This window comes from Trichoderma gamsii (assembly GCF_001481775.2).
Source record: "Trichoderma gamsii strain T6085 chromosome Unknown Scaffold_31.2, whole genome shotgun sequence".
Classification (NCBI taxonomy): Eukaryota; Fungi; Ascomycota; class Sordariomycetes; order Hypocreales; family Hypocreaceae; genus Trichoderma; species Trichoderma gamsii.
The window spans coordinates 67,062-92,222 of NW_020171368.1; the positions used below are offsets into that span (position 1 = coordinate 67,062).

Genomic DNA, 25,161 nt, shown 5'->3' on the forward strand with positions numbered 1-25,161 from the left:
AATTCTAAGGAAAGAGGAAGGAAATACAGCTCTATAGCTCTTACCAGTTCTAATAAACAGTGAATTGTTAAAATTGAATGATATTTCTTAACTCTTTATTAACCACCGGTATATGAAAGGAATAGAGAGTGAGTTGTATCTTACTAGTAGTACTTGCACTCTGCAGCTTCACTGGTGAAAGGCCGCACGCTCAAAGCGGGTGTTGTTTTTTGTTGCACGCCGCAGCAGCCAAACTAAGCCTGGGAAATCATGCAAGCTAGAAAGTTGATGGATACCTTCCCGGAACCTTTGGCCCCGCCAATTTTCCTTGGTTTTAATTGTACTAAAGGGTACTAGAAAAGTCCCCTATCTTATCGTGATAGGGAGCTGCTTACCGTATCTTTAGTTCTTGGTACTCGACCCTGGTGGGATCTGGATGATTCGGGGTCTCCTACCCATAGCAGATACCAGTAAGAAAGTTGGCGTTGCAATAAATTTTGTTCCTCAACCACCAACGAAAACCGACAGAGACCAAAATTACACTGGAAAACAGCATCGCATCATCTTTTCCGGGGGACTGTGTTCAGCAAAACTGCGCTCAACCATTATGCCCGGGTCGCCGCGAACTCCACGACACTCTCGCAACTCATCAGCAATCGACAGCTTTGCGGGCTCCCCTCAAATTCGACGGTATTCGAGATCTTCCACGCAAGATGCAGCAACCTCGTTCAATCACAGCCCAAGCCATGATGCTCTCGATCTCTCAGTCCTAGGCGGCGGTGGATCAGGGGCCAACGGAATGGGGAACCTAGCTGATGAGTTGGCGGACGCATTTTCCGATTCAGGGGAAGAGGGCGACTACGATCCCGAACCGACAGGCCAGGCAGAACACAACAACGACGCATCACGAAGCGCAACGACTCATGATGAGGCAAGAAAGAAGGAAGGCGATGCGGCGAGCTTGCTCTCCCCTCGTGCAAAGGGCCACCAGAGAAAAACCAGTCTATACGATGGCAGTGACTATGGCTCGGACTCAGACCTCGACATTGCCGGCATACCCCCCAGCCTGATGGCAAAGATTGACGCTGTCGAAAACCTCACCATTCGCGGGACGGATAACTACGGAGGCACAGCAGACGACGTACTGAAGCGGGTAATACAGGAGCTGCGTGACCTGGGATCGCAATCCAGCGTTGAGGGTAGCGCTTCGAGGTGAGCTAACAACATCTTGAACTCGCATATGAAAGAGGCATCCAAGCGCTAACTCTTGTGATATTTGGTTAGACTTATAACAGCACACTCTGCGTTGACGACGCATCTTGCACACCAGACTCGTCAACTTCACAACCTCACCTTTCCCTTGCTATCCCCGCTAGCACCGGCACCTGACGCTGAAACGATTGAAACGCTTGAGCCGCTACTCGTATCTCTGACAGAAGACATGCCACGGCCATCGACGTCGGCGTTCAACTCTCTCACAGCGCTACATTCCATCACATCGGAACTAATACAGTCGCTGAGCTATCTCTCGGATACGCTGCACATGTCCCGCCAGACAACGGCCGCAGCCAGCCGCAGGCTGAAGAGCGCAAAGGAGCTCGTTGCTGAAATCAGGAAGGAAGATGACTTGAGAGAGCAAGGGGAGGAGTGGCTGACTAGAGGAAACTGGGGCGAGCGGCTGGAGAAAAGGGAGTGTGCAAGCGTCTGCGGAGAAGTGATTGGCGGGTTCGAGGATGTCTGCAATTCCTGGAGAGAGCGGCTGCTGGCCCAGGCCGAATCTCAGGCGTAAATACTATTCTGTTTTACTACCACTACCACTATCGCTACCTATTGCTGCGTTTATTACCACCACTGCTATGACTTTTGTTTTTGTTTTTGATAAAGAGGGACAGGATAGAGATGACGGCGGCTGCACTGATAAGCGAATGGCACCAATTTTGTTACCTATTTTACTTTTTTGCCAATGTTATTTTCGCAATAGACAGATTCATGGATAGAATATTAATGGCCTTGTTTATGATCATGTAAGTGGCTGGCGTGACTGGCTCGATGACCAAATGCGTAACAAAATAGACTCTTGCTTTTGGCGTAGAAGTGTAAAAGGAGTCCGTTTGCCAAGGTACGTGGATACAGTTGGATCGCAAATATGCCCGAGCAGCCGAGGGGCGTCGGTAATGAAACTATGTTTCGAGAATTTGCACTAAATGATTCTCCTTCAAGCTTCTAAATCTGACGGATCAATTTCTTGGAAAGGAAACACATATACTAATAGTAAACATCAACACTCAACACGAGGCGATCTAAACCAATTTCCTGACGAAAGTTGTAAACAGTCATTGAAGTAGATTGTTTTGTGTAAGCAGGAGCCTTTCTAAGATGCTGAAAAGCATTGAGAAGAGCGTCTTGGCTTTCAAAGTCTTAGCCTTTTAAGATGTATAAGGTATTTGCAACTTTGTACTGATATACTGTTGCCACTGTCCTATTGACTTCGTCATCCCCTTGTTAGCATCTCCAGCTCCGGCTCCAGCTCCATATAGTACCACGAGCGAGTGCTATAAATGGTCCCGGCACTAAGCCCATGGGGACAACCTTGTTAGACTACCAGATTACTCAGCGGCATGGGGAAATGGAAAGAAACACGAGACTACATCGAAAATGGTGCCTGTGCTCGTACGTCAGAGAGCGAAAGCGAGTCGCAACGCATGGCTGACGCGAAACTGGTGCGTCCAAAGTCGCCCGGCACGAAAAAACGCGACTGCGCACTTTACTGGGCGGCGGGGACAAGTTCCAGGGCCAGGGAGAGGCGAAAGCGCCGCTGATTGGCCGCAGCTTTCCTTTCAGACAAGAGAGGACCGGCATTAGCAGCCAACCCGCCGCATCTGGCCACTAAAGTGGCGCGTCCCCTGCTGGAGACCCCCATAATGTTTACCTTGCACGTCCATATGCAGGTGCACGCAGTTTTGGGGGTTTCCTTGATCAGATTCAAAACAAACAACACAGCAACAATAACAGCGCATGGCGGGATGCAAGGACGGAAAGGCGACGCTGCGACTGGCGGCGAAGCGCCCAGGGTCCCTTTCAGCCGGTCTTTTTAATCTGACTCGATGTGATATGTGCACTTGTAGACGATTTCAATTTGCCCCGTACCTATGTGAGTACTTTAATATCAATACATCTGGTACGTAAAAGGTCCCTGAGCCGGCACTTTATAGTGCTGTGCGGGACGACACGCGCATGTGGATGCTACCGCAGGCCGTTTCTTCTTACGATTCAATACGTATCAATGATTCTGTTCTTAGAGCCACTTGAACTCGAGTGTTGAATTTGAGTTTTTTGTGTCTAGCGGATAATAGTAGAAGTGCCCGTAGATCCGCCCTACTTAAAGAATTTCGAAGCCTCGAACTTTGTGGTCTAACAAATGTGGCTAGTATACACGAGCACCTGAATCTTATAATTCTGATTCATTGTATAGATGCCAGCTCTATTACATGCATCGCATCGCGTCGTATTTTGTATGGCTGGAGTGTAAAGACGAAAGAGGATACAAACGAAAAGAAGAAACAGGGTGCCATTGTGTTTATTGTAACCATGCACGCACGCATGCATTTATGCATTTATTCATTCACTCATCCATTCATCTCATTGACAGAATCATTGAAAGGTTGTGGCATCCAATGTATGAGATAACATAATAGGCCAGAGAAAGAAAAGTTTAGGGTCAATATAAGAAAAAGAGCCCCTGCTCTTATTGTTTACTTTTGCAGGCGAATGGTAGCAGTGAGAGCGCTTTTGGCGTGTGCGGCCAATGTTGTTGTTCACGCACGCCGCGTTTTCCCACTAGCACTCACTGCTAATATTATTGTTCCACCCCCCTTTAGCACGTTGACGCCCCCGACTAGGCATAGTCCAGCTCTCGCAGCCATTTCGCAGCGGCTTCAACCTCCCTCCAGCAGCTTCTCGCAGCTTTCCGTCTCAACCACAGGCCCATCTTCCGTCTTCCTCACCCACCAGCCTCCTTCGCTTTTGCACTCCCTCGACAACTTGTGCGCCTGCAAGTGCCAGTAATCGCCAACAACTGACTGCACTGGGCCATATAGTCTTTCAACTTTCTTTTTGTCTTCTTAAGTTTTTGTGTGTATTCGGGCCTTGTCGTCCGTGCGATTGGCGTTGATTAAGCATCCACCAGTCGTCCCAGGCGATAGTCGCCAAGCCGCCCTCTTTTTCTCTGCCTCTATCCCTCGCCCTCGCTCTCGCTCGCGGTGGCCTCTGCTCGATGAACACAAGACTTGCACCCGCACTCTGACTGGATGCGCGCTCGCTCACCCTCTTCTCGGTTGCTCCCAACATAATTTTACTCGCCTCAGCATCATTTCTGTCTTCACCCGCAACCGCCCCGCCGCAGAGCCTGCGATCCGAGCAGCAACTCCGAGGGCACTTCCCACGACGGAGCTGCGTCTTCCATCACGACCACGCCCGCAAGCCCTGAGGCTTACTCAAGCACCACACAGCGGCATCTCCATTCGTCGATATCATGGGTTCCTCCAAGAGAACCATGGGCGAGTCGAAGCAGCCATCCACCAACAACACCGTTCGCATGTCCACGCCTCCTCCCGTATCAGAACGCAGCCGGCTGGAAGCAAAACCAAATGCAGAGAGCAACAGCGGCACGATGCGACGAATGCGAACCAGAGCACGGGCTAGCGATGTCGCCCATCCCGCGGCTTTCGATGTAGACGCCGTCGACAGCGCCCTCTTGAGGGAACTGCAACGCCCCGAGCGTGAAAGCACTATCGAAGCAAGCCCGTCTCGCAAACGCCAGAGGATCAATGTCGATCGGTTGGTTGCCCCCGTTGGATCATCCATCATGGCCTGAATTGGCTTCTAACTGTGCAATCTAGATTCATCCCGAATCGCACTGGCCAAGATTTACAAGCCAGCTTCAGTCTTCTACATGAAGATGCTTCTCCCGCTACTCCCTCAAGACATAAGAAGAGGACGCCACAAGGTGAACTTCACTTCCAGAAGAGTAAGCCGATTCTCCCCTCTCATCGCCCCCTCTCATGCTTTCATCCGCAAAGGTTAGAGCGATAAATAGCGATGGTCACTGACTCACTCACAGCCGAGGAGGCCAATCGCACATTCTCAACGTTACTGCGTGCGGAGCTGTTTGAAGGATCAGTGCCACAAGTCACTCCCTCTTTATCACCAGACAGCAACCTGCCCGCTGCATCACATATCACTGTTCAGGATGGCACACGATCTCACACCCCTCCCAGCCACAGCTCTGTCGTAACTCTACCTTCCTCATTGACCCCATCAACCCCCCATAAGAACCTCTTCTCATACCTCTCGCCCCGTCAACACGGCCACCCTGTGGGCCACCTCACTCCCTCAAAAACTCCCCAGAGTCGGCATGGCCCGAATCTGGATACGAGAGCAGAGATCTACAGTTTATCACCTGTGCGTCTTGGTAGCCAGCAGATGCTCTTGAGCCCGCGCCGGCAACCTCGGGCAGTCAGCAAAGTCCCCTACAAAGTCCTCGATGCCCCTGAGCTCGCAGATGATTTCTACCTCAATCTAGTTGACTGGGGAAGTGCAAATGTTCTAGGGGTCGGGCTAGGATCTAGCGTTTACATGTGGAATGCTCAGACCAGCAAGGTCAACAAGCTCTGTACCTTGGAGGATGATACCGTAACAAGCGTATCATGGATACAAAAGGGCACACACCTCGCCATCGGAACCGGAAAGGGCCTTGTCCAGATCTGGGATGCGGAAAAAGCTAGAAGATTAAGAACCATGACTGGACATACGGCTCGCGTTGGATCCTTGGCGTGGAATTCGCATATACTCACCTCTGGCTCTCGTGACCGGCTCATTTACCACCGAGACGTCCGGGCACCAGACCAATGGCTCAAAAAGCTAGTCGGTCATAAGCAAGAGGTTTGTGGTCTGAAATGGAACTGCGAAGATGGCCAGCTGGCCAGTGGTGGCAACGATAACAAGCTCATGGTCTGGGATAAACTCTCAGATACACCCCTCTGGAAATTCTCTGAACACAATGCTGCCGTCAAGGCCATTGCATGGTCACCACACCAGCGAGGCCTGCTTGCTTCTGGCGGCGGTACAGCTGACCGCCGCATCATATTCCACGACACCGTCAAAGGAACCGTTGTCAACGAAATCGATACCGGAAGCCAAGTGTGCAACCTCGCTTGGTCGAAAAACTCCAACGAGATCGTCTCAACTCACGGCTATAGCCAGAATCAGATTGTTGTGTGGAAGTATCCGTCCATGACACAAGTGGCCAGCTTAACCGGACACACCTACCGTGTTCTGTATCTGGCAATGAGCCCTGATGGCCGCGTTATCGTGACGGGAGCCGGCGACGAGACTCTGCGTTTCTGGTCCACATTCGGTCGACGGCCAGGCAACCGGGAAGATGGTGAGACAGGAAGCGGTAAATTCGCCGACTGGGGAATCATTCGATAAAATCTGACATCTGGCTGATCAAGCCATACGAGATCATGACAATCTGTTTGAAATCACATCTCTCCTTGGACAAGATGCTCCATTTCTTATATTTATACCCAGGGCGTCTCGTCCCTCCTCCTTTTTTCCAAAGTACTAGTTTTTTTTTTTTTTTTTTTTTTTTTTGCTTTTTTTTTCCCTCCAATTTTACGCAGGGAGTATGTACGCTGTTTTGGCAAGGCGTGTGAAATGCTTCCACACAAGCCTGGGATATTGAGACTGCGGAAATGAAATGCGATAACGTCTTTGCTATTCATCTGATTTATTTATCATTTGGCATAATCTGGCGCGGCGGTGACGAGGGTATTTTTTCTTGGGTCGCTTAAGCGGCATGGTTACTATTTTTTTTCTGGTGTTTTTGGGTCGGGCTATTTGTTATCAGGCCCAAGGTGTACATTGGCTTCTTCTTTTTTACTCGACACCCTATTGCAGCATGAAAAGGCAAAGGGTCATTAAGACGACCAGGAAAGCTTCCTGACAGCGGTCACAGTTTTTGCTGCTTCAGTGCAGCCCAGCGCATTTATAGAGAGGATAGGGCATATATCTGATCACGAACTGACAAATGAACATATAATCTATCAATCTACGTTTGACAATTTGCACTCAATGTGGACAGTGATGCAATGTGTATAAAGACATAATCGTTGTACTATCTAATAAATGACGAAGATGATAAAAAGCCAGTAGTATTCTAGCATCCAAATCCAAACAAACCTACGCTCAAGTTCTCCTGTTGCTATAGCTAATCCGCTCACTCAGTCCCATGTCCAGGTCGTAATGAAGAAGAGAAATAAAGGGGAAAAAAAGAAAGTTTCGATAGAAACTCAAAAGCCTAGTCGAATAAAAGCTTCTACCAAAAACAAATAAACCAAGATAAGACAAAACTTGCGAGGATATCATTCCAACACCCAAAAAAAGAAGATAGATACATTAAAAGAAACCCCGGCCCCATAACGTTCAGCTTACCGTATATCATTCATTAACTGTTTATTTCACGGGCTCTTGGCATTAAAGGCGTTGTGACTGCCAACACTTGACTTTCCAATTCCCCCTTCTCTGACATCACCAACAACAACAACCACCTCCTCTCCTCATCTCCTTTCTTCCCTTATCCAACCCCCTTTAGATTCACAAAACAGAGAAAATCAAAACGTATTCTTAGTCTTCGCCTGCTTTCCGTTCCCTCGCGATGCCGTCATCCCCTCTGTCCACTCCAGTAGCGCTGACCTTGGAAGTTTCATCTAGCATGGGTATATGGTCCAGGCTCGTAGTTCTGTCCTTTCCGGCAGTCGGTCGCATTGGCGACGGTGCCAGAGGCGAAGCTGCCAATTGCGCGTCTAAACTTGTGCCACCTTGCACAGGCGGACCATCCGTGTGTGGAGTCATATGAGGAGACTGGGGTAGCGTCTCTGGGTTGTTCTGCCACTTGATGACGTCTGCTCGCATCGCCTCGAGCTCTTTCTGGAAGCGCTTGCCAAAGACATCGATGTAAAAGGTAGCACCGTTGTAGATACTCCAGCCGAATACAACAAGGAGGAATGCGGTGGAAGCCCATCGGCTAAGGAACCAGAGCGGGCAGGGGAGGATGGTGAGCACGGCGTAAAAGTACTGAATTATCATAAAGGTGGGTTCTTGCAGCGCGGCAGGGCGGGCGAGGACGAATTTGCCAATCCAGGTCTTGGCATATGATCGTCGAAGCCAGGTAAAGGACGTGAGACGGCCAGCAGCAATCTTGTCTCTTCGGCGCACAGTGATGAAGAAGTAGTAGTTTAGTTGCCAGATTGCATAGGGAAGGGTGCTCCACGCAAGCATGGAGAGGACATTCGCGTACGCCGTCGGCGATCCAGGGACCGAATACTTGATGGCGTAGATAGCTGGGAACCGTATCATCTGCTCTGCAGGCGGGTAGAGGTGCACAATGCAGTGGAGCGTGGCGCAGGGCATGATGTGTATGAAGAGAGACGTGACTTTGTCAAAGCTGTGGAATACCAGGGAGTTACGCCACATGATGATTGCCACAGCATTGTTGCCATAAGACAGACAGTACGCCGCCATGAAGAGCCGTTTCGATTGGGGGAAGACCCAGAGGCTAAGACTGAGCAGCACGTTGACGAAATAGCAGAGATCGGCCAAGAAGTAGTGCATTCCACGCCGCTTGTAGGTGAAGATACGGATGGGCATAAAGTATATGAGCTGGACAGTATACCAGATGTGGAACCATTCAGGAAAACCACCCATGAGGTATCCGCTTGCAAAGATGTTCATAACGCCGCAGATGAAGGATATCTTTTCTCGGAGACTGATGGCCTTGGTATTGTTCCATTGCTTGCCGAGCTTCTCGACTCGCTCCCGCATGCGCTTCCTGTACCGCTCGAGCTGCTCGTCGGCCGAGGGGACACGTCGCCGCCATTCTTCCACCATTCGCTCGCGGGCCAGCTGGGTCTTGGATTTGAAGGCATCTCTTGATCGTCGAACCTTGTCGGTCTGGGCGGAAATGCCCCTCTGGAGCTTCTCGAGCTGCTGCGGCAGGGCAAAATTGTCCAGGAGATCAAGGACGGTCAATCGATCCAGCGGCGGCAGCGTGTCCCAGTCATCTTGATAGGTGCTGCTGCTGCCAGAGAAGGACGGATTCCTGGACAGCCTGTGGCTCTTGGGCGTCGTTGCGCTGAGGGTCGGGGAATCGAGGACATCGGCGTCGAGTGGCGATGAGCTCAGAGGAGAGGCAAGATCCGCCTCTGCAGTGGCTGGAAGGCGGTCGATGTTGCCGGACGACCTGGTGCCCGGCGTTGAAATAGGAGTAGTCGAGTTGGTTTCTTCGTCCATCTTCACGGTGGGCAATTGTGGCTAGCACCACGATCTGATTTGCACAGATAAGGCTGGGCTTCTGGTCGTTCACAGGCCCATAGACTACAATCTCTGAGGATCCGACCGAAGAGTCAAGAGGTTCGGCAGTATCGCGGTTGGATCAAATCATGGATGTTCGGGCTAGGATGATGGCTGATATAATTGCAAACGGTGGCAAAAATGTCACCGCAAGTAATGACCACAGATCGACAACGTGGGTCAAGATACGTAGGGGTAGAAACAGGATAATGGGAGAGAGAAAGAGCGCCAGCAAGAGGCGAGGCTATATTTGAGGTGCCAGGAGAGAGGTTTAGGAAAAGAGGGGAGGGCAAAATATAAAACAGAAGAGAGTTTCTTTTTAGGTTGCGATGTTGATGCGAGCCCAAGTCAATGTCATGGCTCCATCGATGATCATCCGCAGGATGCCTCTATCCAAGCTGTCCCCAGCCCAGGGTCGCGGTCTCGTCCATGTGATAGTTCAAGCAGTTAGCAGGTACCTAGAACGATGACGAGGCTACAACTCAGTACTTATGGCGACAATAGCAACGGCTAGGAGATAAAGGTCTCTTTGGGTAGCGCCTTCCAACACGTTTGAAGCTTAAAGTACAGCAAAACACGGGCAGTAGCCCAACAACCCCACATGCCCTCTGGATTAGCGGCTGCTGGACCCCTGTTCCCAGCAAAGAGTGTACAGAGCACATGCATCGCATTACTCGGGCAAAAATGCTGCACACGACAGAGAAGAACGGAACTTGGGACATTTTGCTGCATCTTATTGGGCTAGGGATAACTTCACATGCGGCGGCTTAAGCAGTGTTCTTTCCTACCCGGCAGCAGCCCGGAAGATGGACGCAAAAGACATATACAGTCTTATACGGAGACGAGGCTTAAGGTCAAAGATCTGGTGTACAAAGTGGCCGTAGAGAAATATCATAGCACGTCATTGGGAAAAAAGGTAATGTGGTCCAAGCCATCTGACAGCCCACTGTATTGGCTTCTTTTCTTTTTGCTTTCAGGCAGGTCGTCGACGAGGTCTAAAGAAGTCGAGAGCCATTGCTGTGTAGCAGGTGCTGCGGTTCCGCTCTCTGGTTGGAGGAGGCCGGGCGCTAAACAAAGACAAGCCTTTTTTGGGGTCTTGAGTCAGCTGTGAAGCGGCTTTGATGCGTCAACAGCTGGGCCTATTGTTTGTGAAGTCCAGAAGAACGTCACGTGGTTGAGACATCATTGCGCCAGATGCGGAACGGCCATTGTACGGAAATGGGTTGGTGTTGATCCATGGCAGAGCAAGCTCGGCTCCCCAAGGCCAGCGCAAAACTGCCCTACCCCCACCATAACGTGTGCTCGCTATAGCGCCTTGGTCCTACCTTAGGCCCAGGTCCCATTAGTGGTGCTACCCAGCAGCAGCAGAGTGGTGCCTGTTTTAGTGAACTTTACAGAATCGCAGTTCGCGACGCGTCAAAGCTGCTTCTCGCATTGCGCACCGCTCACCAGCAACACCTCGCCTTTCCCTAGCATGACGTGCTGCAGCCTCACGCATCGTCGCGGAAACTTGTAATTTGCGCTGCACCGCCCATGAGAAGACTGCTTTGAAAGATCCGCATCGTGTGGTGTTGTGTCGACTCTGAGATTGGGCTACTCCGCGCGTGCTCCGCCGCCAGAGCTGCTTCGTTACCAGCGCTTTTGTTTTGTATCGGTTGCGACTGAATCTTGATTGAATTTTGCGGGCTGCGGGCGCCGCTGCACCTCGTTCACCATGGGCAAACTCATCCGCCTTGAGTTGCACAGTATGTTCTACTTGCATTCGTTGTTGATCGTGGTCGCTGGGCTTTACTAACTGCGCTTCAAGACTTCAAGTCCTACAAGGGCCACCATACCCTCCTATTCGGCGATTCCTACTTCACCTCGATTATTGGACCCAATGGATCGGGCAAATCCAATTCGTGAGTTGCTTCAACTAAGATATTCGTGCCCGTCGCTATTGGGCCGCTGTGCTAATCACGAGGGTGGGATAGCATGGACGCCATCTCCTTTGTCCTTGGCATCAAATCCTCTCACTTGCGCTCTACGCACCTCAAGGAGCTTGTCTACCGTGGGCGCGTTCTGAAGACATCCAAGATCAACGACGATGGGTCCGCCCAGGCGACTGCCGATGCGAGCAACTTTGCCGACGACGATAAGGCGTCTCGAGGCGATCCAAAGACCGCTTGGGTCATGGCTGTATATGAAGACGACGCCGGAGAGGAGCAAAAATGGAAGAGAACCATCACTAGCCAGGGAGCTAGCGAGTACCGGATCAACGACCGAGTGGTTACGGCTCAGCAATACAACGAGGCCCTGGAAGCGGAAAATATCCTCATCAAGGCGCGCAATTTCCTCGTTTTCCAAGGAGATGTCGAGGCTATTGCTTCACAATCTCCCCAAGACCTCACCCGTCTCATTGAACAGATATCGGGAAGCTTGGAATACAAGTCCGAGTACGAAAAGCTCCAGGCCGAAGCCGAGCAAGCCATCGAAAACCAGAATTTCCAGTTTCACCGCCGTCGTGGTATCAACTCCGAAATCAAACAATACCGCGAGCAGAAGAAGGAGGCAGACAGCTTTCAAAAGAAAACCGAGGAAAGAGATGCGGCCATTGTCACGCACTGCTTGTGGAAGCTTTTCCATTTTCAGAAAGCCATGGACGATTCCAGTGCCGCCATTCAAGATCACCATGAAAACTTGAAAGAGTTTCGAAGAAATGTACAAGTGTTTGAGAATCGACTTGAGGAAGCTCGACGAGACCAATCTACTGTCCAGAAGCAGGTTAACAAGGTGGAAAAGGATATCAAGCACGCAGAACGAAATATCGAGGATAAAGAAAATGCTCTGGTTCCATTTGATGAGAAGATCCATGAATCGACGCAGCAAATTGAAAAGCTACAGACTCAGTCGCAGAAAGTCAGCAAGGAACTTGACGAGCAAACTGAAATTGTTCAGAAAGTCAACAAGGATATTGCGAGCGTCAAGAAGGCCCAGGATGTTTTTGAGAAAGATGTCAAAGAGCAGCTGAAGAAGACTGGCCGAGAAATAAGTGACGACGACCGCAAAGAGTACAACGCGCTCCGAGGACAGGTTTTGGCTCGCTCTGGTTCCAACCAGGCAAAACTGGAAAACCTTGAGCGGCAGAGGAAGGCGGATGAGGTTACCGTTAACAGTCTCAAGGGCAAGGTAGATAGTGTCTCCGCTGCCATTGAGAAAATGGAGGCAGAGCTTACCAGCATCGGAGAAAGGCGAAGCTCGGCGGAATCCGCAACAAAAGACATCACTAATGAAATCACCACCAAGAAGAAGGAATTTAATCAGCTCCAATCTGAGCGAGTGCGAGCCAACCAAAAAAGGACTGAGCTCGAGGAGAAGCTCGAAGATGTTGCGAAAAAGCTAAGAGAGGCCGACGATGGCCGCCGCCAGAATGATAGGGAGACGCGCATGAAAGAAATGGTAACGACTTTGAAACGGATCTTTCCTGGAGTTCGTGGCCGCGTTGGCAACCTGTGCACGCCCAAACAAAAGAAATACGACGAGGCCGTCATCGTTGCCCTGGGAAGAGACTTCGACTCTGTGGTTGTCGATACAGAGAAAACCGGTGTGGAGTGTGTTCAGTATTTGAAAGAGCAAAGATTCTCCCCCATGACGTTCATCCCGCTCGACAATATCAAGGTTAATGCTGTCAACACCGCCATCAAGGGTTTTCCGGGCGCTAGACTCACAATCGATACCATCAACTTTGAACCAGCAGTCGAGAGAGCAATGTCATACGCATGTGGTAGCTCTGTGGTTTGCGATACACTTGATATCGCTAAACACATCTGTTACGAGAAGAAAATCCCGGTCAAGGCCGTTACACTAGAGGGATACATTATCCACAAAGCCGGCTTAATGACGGGTGGTCGTGGTCCTGAACCCAAAGGCGGAAAGCGAAAGTTCGAAGAAGCTGATGTTCAGAATCTTCAGCGAATGGCGGCCAAATTGAAGAGCGAGATTGATCGTCTACCAAAAGCGGATCGTCGGGGAACTCAGGAAGAATCTCTACAGATTGAGCTTAACGGGTTCGAACGGCAACTGGCGGCTACCAGAGACGAGTTAGCAGCGTTGAACAAGAACTGGACAAGCAAGAAACGCGAACTCGACAGCCAAAAGAAGCAGCTACAAGAACTTCAGCCCAAATATGAAACCCAGTTGGAGCAACTGGATCGCACCAAGGACACAGTCCAAGAGTTCCGCGACGCTATTGCGCGTGTGGAGGATGACGTCTTTGCTGGATTCTGTAAGAAGCTTGGATACAGTGACATTCGTGCATACGATGCTTCCCAAGGTAAATTAGAACAAGAGATTTCCGAGAAGCGCAACCAGTACGAAGTCCAGAGGCAGAGACTGGAAACTCGACTCAACTGGGAAGTTTCACGCCACAGCGATACCGAAGCACGCATCAAAAGAATACAAGATCAAGTAAAGCGACTGAAACACGACGTCAAGACTTACAACAGAGAGAAGGCTGAAATCGAGGAGTCGAAGCGCGAAGACCAAGACGAGCTGGACGCTCTCGGAGAGACCCTCGAGGAGCTAAAGACTGAGCTGTCGGAGAAGAACCAGGCAGTCAGCGAGGCTAAAGCAGAGCTGCAGAAACGGAGTAAAGATATCGAAGTCTGTCAACGGGAGATCAACGCCCTGGAAACAACTGTGCAGAAGAACAGCGCTGGCAAGTCTGCGCTGCTCCGACGATGTCGGCTCGAGCAGATTCAGATCCCATTGACAGAGGGAGCTCTGGACAACCTACCGACGCAAGATGACTTGCTACGACAGGATCCAGATGCCATGGACGTTGATGGCGGAGATGATGAGATGATGGATATCGCGCTCGATGACCACGGTATTGAAATCGATTTCGACGGCCTTGACGAGGACCTCAAGGAATCCGGGGAACCCAGCGTCGAGGACACGCTGACAGAGAAGATTTCAACCCTCACAGCAGAATTGGAGAAGCTAAATCCCAACATGAGAGCGATGGAGCGATTAGAAAGCGTCGAGACGAGGCTCAAACAGACTGATCAAGAATACGAGGACTCCAAAACAACAGCACACAAGGCCAAGGAAGCTTTCAACGATGTCAAGCAGCGAAGATATGAACTCTTCAATAAGGCCTTTGTTCACATCTCGGACCAAATAACGAACGTGTACAAGGACCTTACCCGATCTGACGCCTATCCGCTAGGTGGCCAGGCATACTTGGATATTGAAGAAGACACAGATATGCCGTATCTGTCAGGCATCAAGTTCCATGCCATGCCCCCGCTCAAGAGATTCCGAGACATGGAGCATCTCTCTGGTGGTGAGAAGACTATGGCAGCACTGGCACTTCTCTTTGCTATCCACAGCTACCAGCCGAGTCCTTTCTTTGTCCTGGACGAGGTGGACGCTGCACTGGACAATGCCAATGTGGATAAAATCAAAAAGTACATTCGGGAACATTCCGGCCCTGGCATGCAGTTCATCGTCATCAGTTTAAAAGCAGGCCTGTTCCAAGACAGCGAGAGTCTTGTGGGCGTTTATCGTGACCAGGAGGTCAACAGCTCTCGGACATTAACATTGGATGTAAGTGACACACATATATATATCGCCCCGCATTGGTATGTATCAAAGCTAATCTGATTTCTTTCAAACTATAGCTTAGGAAATATGCTTGATAGAAAGCAACTTCTCTGGCAATATTTCTTATCTACCTCTGTATCAATATCAGTAACGACCGGATGGGAGGGCAGTGTGTAAAGAGCAAGGCAGGCTGGATAGGAAAAACGTAGGAAATCAATGAACGGGGCCGCTGCCCCGGCCTTTGGATTACTACGAGCTAATGATTTATTTGGCGTATGGATGAATATATACTTTTCTTGCCGTTGTTGAGTTGGTTTGATTCCCTCTGGCGGATATGATTTGTAGGGCACGTCAGCTTGCCTACGGTTTATATAGTAGGTTACCATTTCTACTTAATGCCCAGGTTTCATAATGATGTCTAGTCGGCAGGGGTATATACATGCAATCTATATACCTACTAGCAGATAAAAATGGCAAGATACTTTATGACAGTAAGAAGGCAGTCTGGAGAGTGAATCTGAATTAACAAAAGGGTTAACCGTTGACAGTGCATTGGTGCGGCGTGACAGGATGTAGGAACATAGCGATGGCCTAACCTTTCTCCGAGATCCGACCTTGACTGGCGTCGCGACCGCAGTACATACTTAGGTAGGCAGAAGAGGCGCAATGACGCGACAAACTTTACTTTTTTCCACACGCATGCTTTGAATTTGAGCCATAGAAAAACTAATCGTACATTAATCTATTTCTTCTTCGTATAAAGCGCAAAGACAGCTTCTCCCGCTGAAAGAGAGAAACGGGGACGATTCCCAGCACCCTCATTTTAGTATATATTCTGGGTCAAGCTGCGCTGTCAAGGGCCACCAGAACGATGCACTCCTTCCGATGAGCATGACTTACTCTCCGTCCTTTACAAACCGAAACAGCGCCGCCTCTCTTGTGTGAAGTTTATTAAATCGCTCAATATTATACTCATTAAATCGAATCGCCAACCACCCTCTTCTTCCATCGACATTTTCCATATCGACGCTGCGAGGGATCCCAGGGCGCATCGAAAATCGAGAGTCATCATATGGAAAAAATCGAGACGAACGATTCAGCGCAGACTTCTTAAACGATCTACAATACGCTTGTTTCTTCGACTATAGCGATCTTTATACAGAGTCGGCACCATGGATCTCGCCGTCACCTTGATCAAGGCCGTCATGCGGGCGTTCTACTCGACGCGAGACATCCTCGTGGTAGACGCATTGATTCTTCATGAAGCGTACGCCTCTTTGACGAGTTGAATGCTTGGATATGAGAATGAAATGCGCTGAAACAAGTGTTGATTAGTCTACGAGATGACGATCTTGCCTATTTAATGGCCATCAATACGAAAGATTTGCATAAGATTTGCGGAAAGCTACGAGAAGATCGGTTCCTAACAGTGTACGCATGATTTCCTCTGCTATGCTTTGACGTCTTGATGGGAAGTCTACTTACAGTTATGGCAGCCACACGAGATCAGAGTTACGACCGGGGAATCCCCGACCGAGCAATCGCACGTGGTACTACATCAACTATCGACACACCATTGATGCCATCAAGTGGCGGGTTTACAACATAGACAAGGAGGTTCAAGGAACGACGGTGCCCGTAAATGAGAAGAAGGAATATTTCTGCTCGTTCTGTAAGGCAGAATGGACGGCGATGGAGGTATTGGACAGCGTTGGACCAGAGGGCTTCATCTGCCACCGATGCCGCCACCCTCTCTCGTTTGAAGCAGATCGAAACGCTGGCGGACATGAACAGTCGACCCGACTGAACGACCAATTCAAGTTCATCAGCGAACTTCTACCCAAGATCGATGCGGCACACATCCCCGAATGCGACTTTGATCGAGCGTTATCAAAAGCTCGGCCTGTGGTTCGCGATGCGACACACCAACGCGCAGCCACAATACCCGTCGATGATGCATCGTCTCGACCCATGGCGGTCAGAGGTCTGGCCAATACGGGCCCACAGTCAATTGCAGTCAATATATCTACATCCGACGGGCCATCCGAGGCTGAGAAAGAGGCCGAAAGGCTTCGCAAGGAAAAGATTGCACAGCAAAATGCGCTGCCTGCCTGGATGTCCAATAGTACAATCACTGGAGAGTCATATTCCGCAGCTGCTGAAGCCAATGCTTTGGGGGCGAGCAAGGACCCAGCAGGTCGAAATCCGTCTCAGAGCAAGCCCGCCGATAGTGCTTCCAGCACACAGATTGATGACATTTTTGAGAAACTGAAAGCAGAACAGGCTGCGATTCTGGCTCGAGAAGAAGAAGAGGAGGAAGAGGAAGAATACGCCTCTGAAGAAGAGGACGATGAATTTGAGGATGTCATGGCAACTGGTAATAACTCGGGGCTTGGCACGCCAGGCGTCAAGAACGAGGTATCAGAAGCGCCAACCGGCGAGGCATCTCGAAACGGAGTAAACGCGGATGACAGGGCGATTAAGAGAGTCAAGGTCGAGGACGAAGTTAAGAAGGATGATAGCGGCCTTGACGAAGACGAGGATGACGATGAGGTCGAGTTTGAGGATGTTTGAAGACTGATCGACTCTTTTGAGTCGCATATATAAAAATATCTACCGCTTTATCATGGTGGTTAGACATGGCTGGGGCAACTTGGCCTGGAGGAGGGAAGTTGTTTGCGCTCTGCTAATTGGTGGCCTGATATTTGGCCTTTGGCAGTTACAACAGCGCCGCGTGTTAGTGTTGCTTTTGAATAGGAAAACAATAGTAAAACAATAGATAGACAAAAGAGCAGCCATTAATGAGATTGCGCATTCCAACGGACCTGAACAGAAGCAAGTGGTTGGTTTTCGTCCCGTCATTTGTATAACAGTTAGGGTGGGGCAAAACTTTCCTAAACGGGTTAAAGAGCCAATAGGAGAGTTTCCATCCCGTCATTCACGCAGCTGTTTGCATGACGACAAACAAATCCAACAGCGCCTGAGCTTTTTACTCGACAAGCTCACCTGTAAAATACAAAAAGAGCCCCGTGCTCTCCTACTTGTGATTTCGTGAAATGACGCTTACACCGACCTCACGCAAGGCCCTGAGCCATGGCTCCTGAGCTGCCACGCATCTTCTTGCTTCCTACTCACTTACAAGAGGATGAGCGGCACAAGTTGGAGGAAAGAATACCTACTCTGACTCGCGATTGCCAGGAAGCTGCCATTATTGTGGGAAAGATATCTAGGCCGGAGCGTGCTCTGTTCGAGCTGAGGCGGCTTAGGCTTGCGACAGAACCAGTGGATTATGCCGGGGCCGGACAAGGAGCAGAGCGAAGCAGCAGACGTGAACGAGAAAATGATGCGCAAGAGCCGCCGTCAAAACGTCCGAGACTATCTGGATCAGAGGCTTTGAAACCCCAAAATGGGACAGATGGCGGCATTGCTTTGGATGTATTGAGACTGCCAGGAGATGTTGTTCTGGTGCTTAAGCTGGCATGGCTGTTGGATTCTCTTGACAAAGACGTTGCGCTGCCCGTTGACGACTATCTGCTCTACCAAGGCCGTAGACTGCCCTCTCAGCCCAAGAAGGATATAACTCCAAAGACTTCTCCGTCGAGACAAAGATTCAAAGGCCACTCTCGAGCCTCAGCAGTGCTCGCTCGTGCAGCCGAGGACCAACAGGGAACCCATACCAGCCCGCATTCACCGCAGGCAGCAAGACGACGAACGGATTCTCCAAGCACTCCAAGTGGACGGAAACGAGCTGAGCCGCCGACGCTGTATCGCGAGACCACGTCGGAGCATGATGTTCCCTTGCCGCCTATTCCTGATTTTCTCCATACGTCGTATTCTTGTCAGAGACCGTCTCCTGTCAACCCGCCAAATGCTGCATTCATCAAAGAACTACAAGCTGTTCGTACGTTGAGGCTTCTACAGGGAGATCGAATTGGTGTTAGGGCGTACTCTACGTCGATTGCGGCTTTGGCCGCGTATCCATTTCTGATTCAGCGACCGCAGGGTAAGTCGGTTTCCCTAAGGGGGTTTTACACCCATTTGGGTGACTCGAATTGAATCTAGGGACAGAAAACTAATGTTGAAATCGTTGCAGAGATAGAAAGACTACCTGGATGCGGGGGCAAGATTGAAAAGCTATACCAACAGTGGATGGCTGATGGATGTACTGCAGAGACCAAGGCGGCTGCAGTCGACACCGAACTAACCGTGCTGAGAAAATTTTACGAAATATGGGGAGTTGGAGATGCGACTGCTCGCGACTTCTATAAGAAAGGTATGTCAATTCTACAACATTGGTCACAGTGAAAGCGGCTTGAGGCCTAACGCAGCTTTTCTCTTTGTATGGTTAGGGTGGCGAGATCTCGATGACATCGTAGAGCATGGATGGAGCTCGCTGCACAGATCCCAGCAGATTGGCGTCAAATACTATGATGATTTTCAACTCAAAATCCCACGAGCAGAAACAGAAGCCATTGCCAATGTCATTCTCTCTCACGCCCGGCGAATAGATCCAGGCTTCCAAATGGTAATTGTTGGCAGCTACCGGCGAGGCAAGCCTGAGAGCGGCGACGTTGATGTGATCATTAGCCACCCTGATGAGGCTCAAACGCTCAAAGTTGTGGAAAGGCTCATTTACAGCCTAGAGAAGAGCTCCTTCATCAAGCATACTTTGAGTGCTTCGATGCGAAATAGTGAGCGTGAACAAGTCCCTCTGCCATGGCGTGATCCTGATCGCTCTGCTGGGTCGGGATTTGATTCACTGGATAAGGCAATGGTAGTGTGGCAACAGCCGAGAGACGACAAAGAGCATGGAGGTGCACCGGCGCCTCACCGAAGAGTGGACATTATCATCAGCCCCTGGAAGACGGCCGGATGCGCGATACTTGGATGGAGTGGAGAGACTACCTTCCAGCGAGACCTTCGACGCTACTGTAAGGCGAAGATGGGGTTGAAGTTTGACAGCAGCGGCATCCGGAGGCGTGCAGACGGCTCGTGGGTGGATCTGGAGAGCTCGGAGCAAGGACCGGCGCCTGATATGGAAACGGCCGAGAGGCGCGTATTTGAAGGGCTGGGGCTGGAGTGGCGGCCGCCGGCAGAGAGGTGTACAGGATGAGTGGTGTTATTTTGATTGAGTTGCTTGTTCTCTAAAACGATAGCCGGGCCATTGCCAGAATCCTCCGACATCCGAACTTATACATCCGAACTTATACATGGACCAAGGAAAACTGTGTCTTTACTTGTGCGTCACAATGTGACTAAGGATGATTCATTCATATGAAAACAATATTATTAATGTGTTTGATAAGCATGACAATCTATTGCGAAGGATCAAGCTGAGCTGAGAGTTACGAGTCTGATGCTTGAAGCCCGAATGCCTGATACGATGTGCTCGAAGCTGAAGCGAGGCGGACTTTTGGCGTTGGGAGCGGCGGACTTTGAGCGTCCTTTATGCTCTCCTGGATGCAACTAAAGCGCATGGGTTACGTTTTAGTTTTGACCTCGCTTAAAGGATCAGCACGGGAAAAAAAAAGTGGTCTTTGTTAAGACACAAAATAAGCGTGTCATTTTGATATTGTGGGCAGGCACGAGATATGCGTCTTGGGTGATGCGGATGTGTTGCGGATGTCGCCAGGCGAAGGCCCGAGGACTGTGATGCGGACCGTCGGCGGATGTTGAAAGCCGAGTTTTAATTTTGGTTTGGTTTGTTATCCCTAGAGTTGGGAAAAAATAACATTTGCTTTCTTAAGCTTTGTTAACAATGCAACTTGTCTACGTGATGCCTTTAATCAGCATCGAGATTCTTGTGATACTGAGATTTGTAGGAGCTTTAGAACATCATCAGCTTCCTTCCTATCTGTATAGAGCTAGAATAAGCAAAGCACCCGTGTAGATCCTGAATCCGCGTATAGCTAACGACCTAAAAGATTAATCAACAATTCTCCGTTGGCCTATTTTTCTCATATACTATCCTTTTGGCCACATGAAAGCGTAGGTACATCGAAAACAAGGCAGCGTTAGTAGCTACGTACATAAATCGACACGTAATGCCTTAGGTATTAAGGAAACATTACACGATCCGTCAAAAACACTCCGCAACGAAGAAGCAAAAAAACTAGACTAAGGAGGCAATCTGCCGTGTTATCCATGTCTCCACGCAGGGTAGAAACGCAAGGAATAGCGGCATTCGGAATTCCTCGATGCCCGATTTGAAAGAGAAAAAAAAAGCAGACGAAAGAATGGAGAGAAGAAAATAGAAGAAAAAACCACGTATACAGTAGCTGTGGTGGTGGGGCGGCTAGCCTACTCGCTACTCAGTGACTACTGCCTTGAAGCAGGTCTCATGTTGGTGGAGGTGATTGTCTCGAGTTGGCCAGGAATTGAAGCCCGTTGAAACCCGTAGTCTCTGCACCTACTTACCTAGTAGTATGTAGTAGGCAGCTACCCATAGTAATAGACTATTGCGTATGTATGTAGTATTCAGTGGTGCCCCGTGGTAGTGTTAGCGGGTGGGTGGAATCACAATAGCTTGTATGTAGCATCGACTCCTTCTTTGCTGTGGCTCGAGTCGGGCTCGGATGGATCGAGTCAGGGGAGAGCGACGAGATCTTCCGAGGTTGCGGACATTGAATGCTTAAATTGACAACGACGCCCACCGCCATTGCTGCTGCTTCTGTCATTTTTACCAAGCTCATTCCCTTTCTCTTCCATACTCTAATAACTCAATTGACCAAGAATATCAACTCTGTTCCATTATTTACACAACATCACAAAAAGCTGTCCAAGATGCCTTTCGCTTTCGAAATCTCCAACTCATACGGGTAAGTCTCAGCAACACCACCCGTCACTAACAGAAGTCTACAAAACACCATGATTTAACCACTGTTCGTTCAATTGCTAAATCACGCACAGCTTCGTCCTGGCCGCCGCCACGTCCGCCTTCTTCGTCAACGTCCTGCACATGGCGCGCACCGGCAAGTTCCGCAAGGCCAGCGGCGTCGCCTATCCCAACGCCTATGCTTCTCACGAGCAGGCCGAGAAGGACCCCAACGCGTACAAGTTTAACTGCGGTAAGCTGAAAACCCATAATTTCATCTTCGTTTCTCTCTTCGCCGCTGTTTGATGGACGGCATGGAGTTGAAACTGAATCGTGGCATAAAACCACACAAAACCGCACAAAAACACCATAAACTGACTGAATATCCCAGCCCAACGCGCCCACAACAACTACACCGAGAGCCTCGTCCCCGCCGTCGGCTCCCTCCTGATCGCCGGCCTCAACTTCCCCGTCGCTTCTGCCCTCCTCGGCGCCACCTGGTCCTTTGGCCGCGTGGTCTACCTCTACGGCTACACCAGCAACGCTGGCCCCAAGGGCCGATCATTGTAAGTTCTAAACACAACAATTGCAAAACTTCATGGGCACCCCTTTTTATCTAACATTTTTTTCTAGTGGTGCTTATTTCTCCGGTGCTGCGGATCTTGCTCTCAAGGTGATGGCTGCTTATACCTCTTACCTGGTTATTACAAGCAACTAAGTTCTTAATCTGTAATTTTTTCACCTGGGCTTCTTATTTTTGCGATATAGACCAATCTTCACTAGACGGAAATCAAATTACAATTCAATTAATTCAGATTTTACTATTTTCACTGTTAGAAAGCCTTAACAAGAAGGCGCGTGCTTGTTTCAGCTCTCGCCTTGTAACAGTCTTTCGGCAACAATACAAGCCCCTTGCTCTTGAGCTGAAACCACAAATGTTTGCCTCAAAAGCTATGATGGCCCGCGTACCATCTCTTCACGCCATGTGTTTGTGTGCATAAGTATGATTTTTGTCATCAGAATTTCCTCTCTTCATAAGTTTAGGAACAGAACAAAACGGCTCATGTATGTCATTTGTTTTCCTTCTCCCCCTTTTTTTCTAATCAATTCATTACAACTGTTGCTATTCGAGCAGTAATTATGTAGGATATCATGATGGCCGGAAGAAGAGAGAATTGAAAACTCATCGTGAATAAAAACAAGAAAAAACGCCAGTTCCAGCAACGCTACCTCAAAAACTTCATCTTCGGAATTTGCGCCGCCGTAGCTCAAAGGTTTCTTGCTGGCCGTCGTCGAATTCTACATCTGCGACGCCTAGTTCCTCCACCTCGTCCTCCTCTTCCTCCATGTACTTGCCTGGTATCGTCTTCTCAATGCCATTGTTTCCCAGCAGATAGTCTCCAAAGTACTTCATTGCATCAAATACTTCTTCTCCCGTGGGGATTATGTATTCCTTGGGGAGGAGGAAACCATAGCTCCCCGTGTCTCGAAGCTTGATTTGATAGCTAAAGTGCGCGCCCAGCTCGTGGTAGAACCAGTCAATGGCAGACCCGCCGCCCGACTCGATTCGAGACCACACGGGATCACGTCCTTTGGCGTCTTTGGAAGCTACGGCGCCCTCGCAGGCGGAGGTGACCGAGTATAATTCTCCATTGGACAGACGGATTGCCTTGGCGATTCCCATGGCAAGCTCCTCCAAGTTTTCCAGGTTGGGCGGCTCAGTGGCGCAAGTGTATGAATATGGGAAGAGAACCTGTTGCGAATATGAATGGAGATCTAGCAAACCCACAAACTTAACGTTATTATTCTCAGTCTGGTTCACAGCCCAGTTTGCGAGCTCAGCAGACTCCACAGCCTGGAAGGGCTTGTCTCCGCCGTAGCTCTCCGAGCATGGGTCGCTTTGAGCCTCGGCACTATCCCAGCCAAAGCTAAATGTGTGATCCAAGTCCATGCCTCGACAGAATCGCAGGTTGGTTTGCTGCCGGCTTTTGCGCCATAGACGGTCGACCTGCCAGCTGTATTCCACGCCATCAGGGTTGACCGCTGGAATAAAGACAATGTCAAAGTGGTTGAGGAACTTTGTAATCATTGGCTCTTTGCCGAATGAGGTGATGAATGACCATGCCACATAGTTGACAGTGCTGGTTGAAATCCACTCGCGGGCGTGGAGTCCGCCTGTGACGACAATCATCTTTCGCGGCTTGCTAGGATCGGCGAGCTGCGGCACTCCCACGCGGAGACCAGGTATCTCTCGCCCTTCAAACGACTTTCCAATCGTGATGTACTTGACATATGACGGAAACATTGCTTCCAAAAGGCGCATCCAGCGGATGATGACGGGTAGCGGCTGGTAGTCCTGGAAGAAGAGATTATCGGCAGGCCTCAGGGGCTCTGCCAGTGCCCATGTCATTCTATCCGAAGCCATGGTGGTGTCCTTGGATGAAGGCATCGACTGATAGACCGCGGCGGCCAGGTCGGGGATCAGCGTCGATTGAGATAGCTGGAGAGATCGAGGCAGGAGGCCGAGCAGCGGGCCAACTTCGTCGACATGAAGTCGAATGTCGACAAACTGATCGGTAAAGGCCCATACATCCAGGAAGAGACGAGAAGCCGCCTCGGCGAGAGCGGCCTCTTCAACGGCAGTCGACACATTGAATCGTAAGACCAGCTCATTGACGTATCGAGACTGCGAGTAGCTGGGAGGAGACGGCTGGGCAGCCTTGGACGGGTGACGGCCAAAGATGAACTCAATGGCACTATCGCGGAGCTTCGTCAGGAATGGGAAGACGGCCGTGTTGGCGTTGTGGCTGCTAATCGAGGGGACTCGCGATGACGCTGAGATGCCCGCGCCGTGGGCTGGGCCGAGCAGCGCCAACGAGGCCACCAGAGGAGCGACCGTCGCCTTCATCTCGGTTTGGAGCAGGCGACTCGGCTCGGCGGGGTCACTGAAATGAAAGTGATATCGAGCAAATTGCTATGAGACACGCGACAAGTAAGAAATGGGATCGATTATTGAATATACATGGCGCTGGCGATGGAGCTGTTGGGAGGCGACTTTTTCTTTGTTTTCCGTCTTAGGTAGTGGTAGCGTAGGTACATTAGGTTGCGGCAGCAAATAGTGTTGATACTAGGGAGAGATGTGGGCGTTGCAACAGGGAGGTGGCCAGCCAGAGCTGCGATTCGGGCGAGGCTATGCTCTAGGCAATGATTTAGAGAAACCAGCAAGCAATAGTGGCTGCCATGCTTGCCATGCTCCAGCACGCAGTGCTAGGCGGCGTTCTAGAGCCTGAGCAGCCAAAGGTGTCCGCTGCGGACGTGGAGGGCCCCGGAGAATTTACGGAGTAGAGGGAACCTGGGGGCACATGTGCTGC

The 25,161-nt window shown here is 50.1% G+C and overlaps 8 protein-coding genes across 8 annotated transcripts; 6 read left to right on the top strand and 2 right to left on the bottom strand.

Annotated features, from left to right (window-relative positions):
* Positions 1 to 415: 415 nt before the first annotated feature.
* On the top strand, positions 416 to 1,768 carry TGAM01_v207921 (hypothetical protein; the record flags this gene model as incomplete). Its single annotated transcript, XM_018805654.2, has 2 exons — positions 416 to 1,191; positions 1,264 to 1,768. The coding sequence occupies 2 exons, from the start codon at positions 416 to 418 to the stop codon at positions 1,766 to 1,768; spliced, it is 1,281 nt and encodes a 426-aa protein (XP_018661077.2).
* Positions 1,769 to 4,510: 2,742 nt separating this feature from the next.
* Positions 4,511 to 6,468, top strand: TGAM01_v207922 (cell division cycle 20-like protein 1, cofactor-APC complex; the record flags this gene model as incomplete). Its single annotated transcript, XM_018805655.1, has 3 exons — positions 4,511 to 4,815; positions 4,878 to 5,005; positions 5,099 to 6,468. 3 exons carry the CDS (start codon positions 4,511 to 4,513, stop codon positions 6,466 to 6,468), a joined length of 1,803 nt encoding a protein of 600 aa, XP_018661078.1.
* A 1,197-nt stretch (positions 6,469 to 7,665) lies between these two features.
* TGAM01_v207923 (hypothetical protein) lies at positions 7,666 to 9,330 on the bottom strand (the record flags this gene model as incomplete). The annotated part of the gene is made up of 1 exon (XM_018805656.1): positions 7,666 to 9,330. One exon carries the CDS (start codon positions 9,328 to 9,330, stop codon positions 7,666 to 7,668), a length of 1,665 nt encoding a protein of 554 aa, XP_018661079.1.
* A 1,774-nt stretch (positions 9,331 to 11,104) lies between these two features.
* On the top strand, positions 11,105 to 15,071 carry TGAM01_v207924 (structural maintenance-chromosome 1; the record flags this gene model as incomplete). Its single annotated transcript, XM_018805657.2, has 4 exons — positions 11,105 to 11,135; positions 11,198 to 11,291; positions 11,364 to 14,979; positions 15,054 to 15,071. 4 exons carry the CDS (start codon positions 11,105 to 11,107, stop codon positions 15,069 to 15,071), a joined length of 3,759 nt encoding a protein of 1,252 aa, XP_018661080.2.
* A 1,077-nt stretch (positions 15,072 to 16,148) lies between these two features.
* On the top strand, positions 16,149 to 17,550 carry TGAM01_v207925 (transcription initiation factor TFIIE subunit alpha; the record flags this gene model as incomplete). The annotated part of the gene is made up of 3 exons (XM_018805658.1): positions 16,149 to 16,260; positions 16,302 to 16,407; positions 16,473 to 17,550. The coding sequence occupies 3 exons, from the start codon at positions 16,149 to 16,151 to the stop codon at positions 17,548 to 17,550; spliced, it is 1,296 nt and encodes a 431-aa protein (XP_018661081.1).
* Positions 17,551 to 18,069: 519 nt separating this feature from the next.
* TGAM01_v207926 (high-affinity nickel transporter) lies at positions 18,070 to 20,089 on the top strand (the record flags this gene model as incomplete). Its single annotated transcript, XM_018805659.1, has 3 exons — positions 18,070 to 18,979; positions 19,070 to 19,249; positions 19,326 to 20,089. 3 exons carry the CDS (start codon positions 18,070 to 18,072, stop codon positions 20,087 to 20,089), a joined length of 1,854 nt encoding a protein of 617 aa, XP_018661082.1.
* Positions 20,090 to 21,603: 1,514 nt separating this feature from the next.
* On the top strand, positions 21,604 to 22,508 carry TGAM01_v207927 (MAPEG family protein; the record flags this gene model as incomplete). The annotated part of the gene is made up of 4 exons (XM_018805660.2): positions 21,604 to 21,794; positions 21,886 to 22,043; positions 22,182 to 22,356; positions 22,424 to 22,508. The coding sequence occupies 4 exons, from the start codon at positions 21,604 to 21,606 to the stop codon at positions 22,506 to 22,508; spliced, it is 609 nt and encodes a 202-aa protein (XP_018661083.2).
* A 522-nt stretch (positions 22,509 to 23,030) lies between these two features.
* Positions 23,031 to 24,698, bottom strand: TGAM01_v207928 (hypothetical protein; the record flags this gene model as incomplete). The annotated part of the gene is made up of 1 exon (XM_018805661.2): positions 23,031 to 24,698. One exon carries the CDS (start codon positions 24,696 to 24,698, stop codon positions 23,031 to 23,033), a length of 1,668 nt encoding a protein of 555 aa, XP_018661084.2.
* Between the last annotated feature and the right edge of the window lie 463 nt (positions 24,699 to 25,161).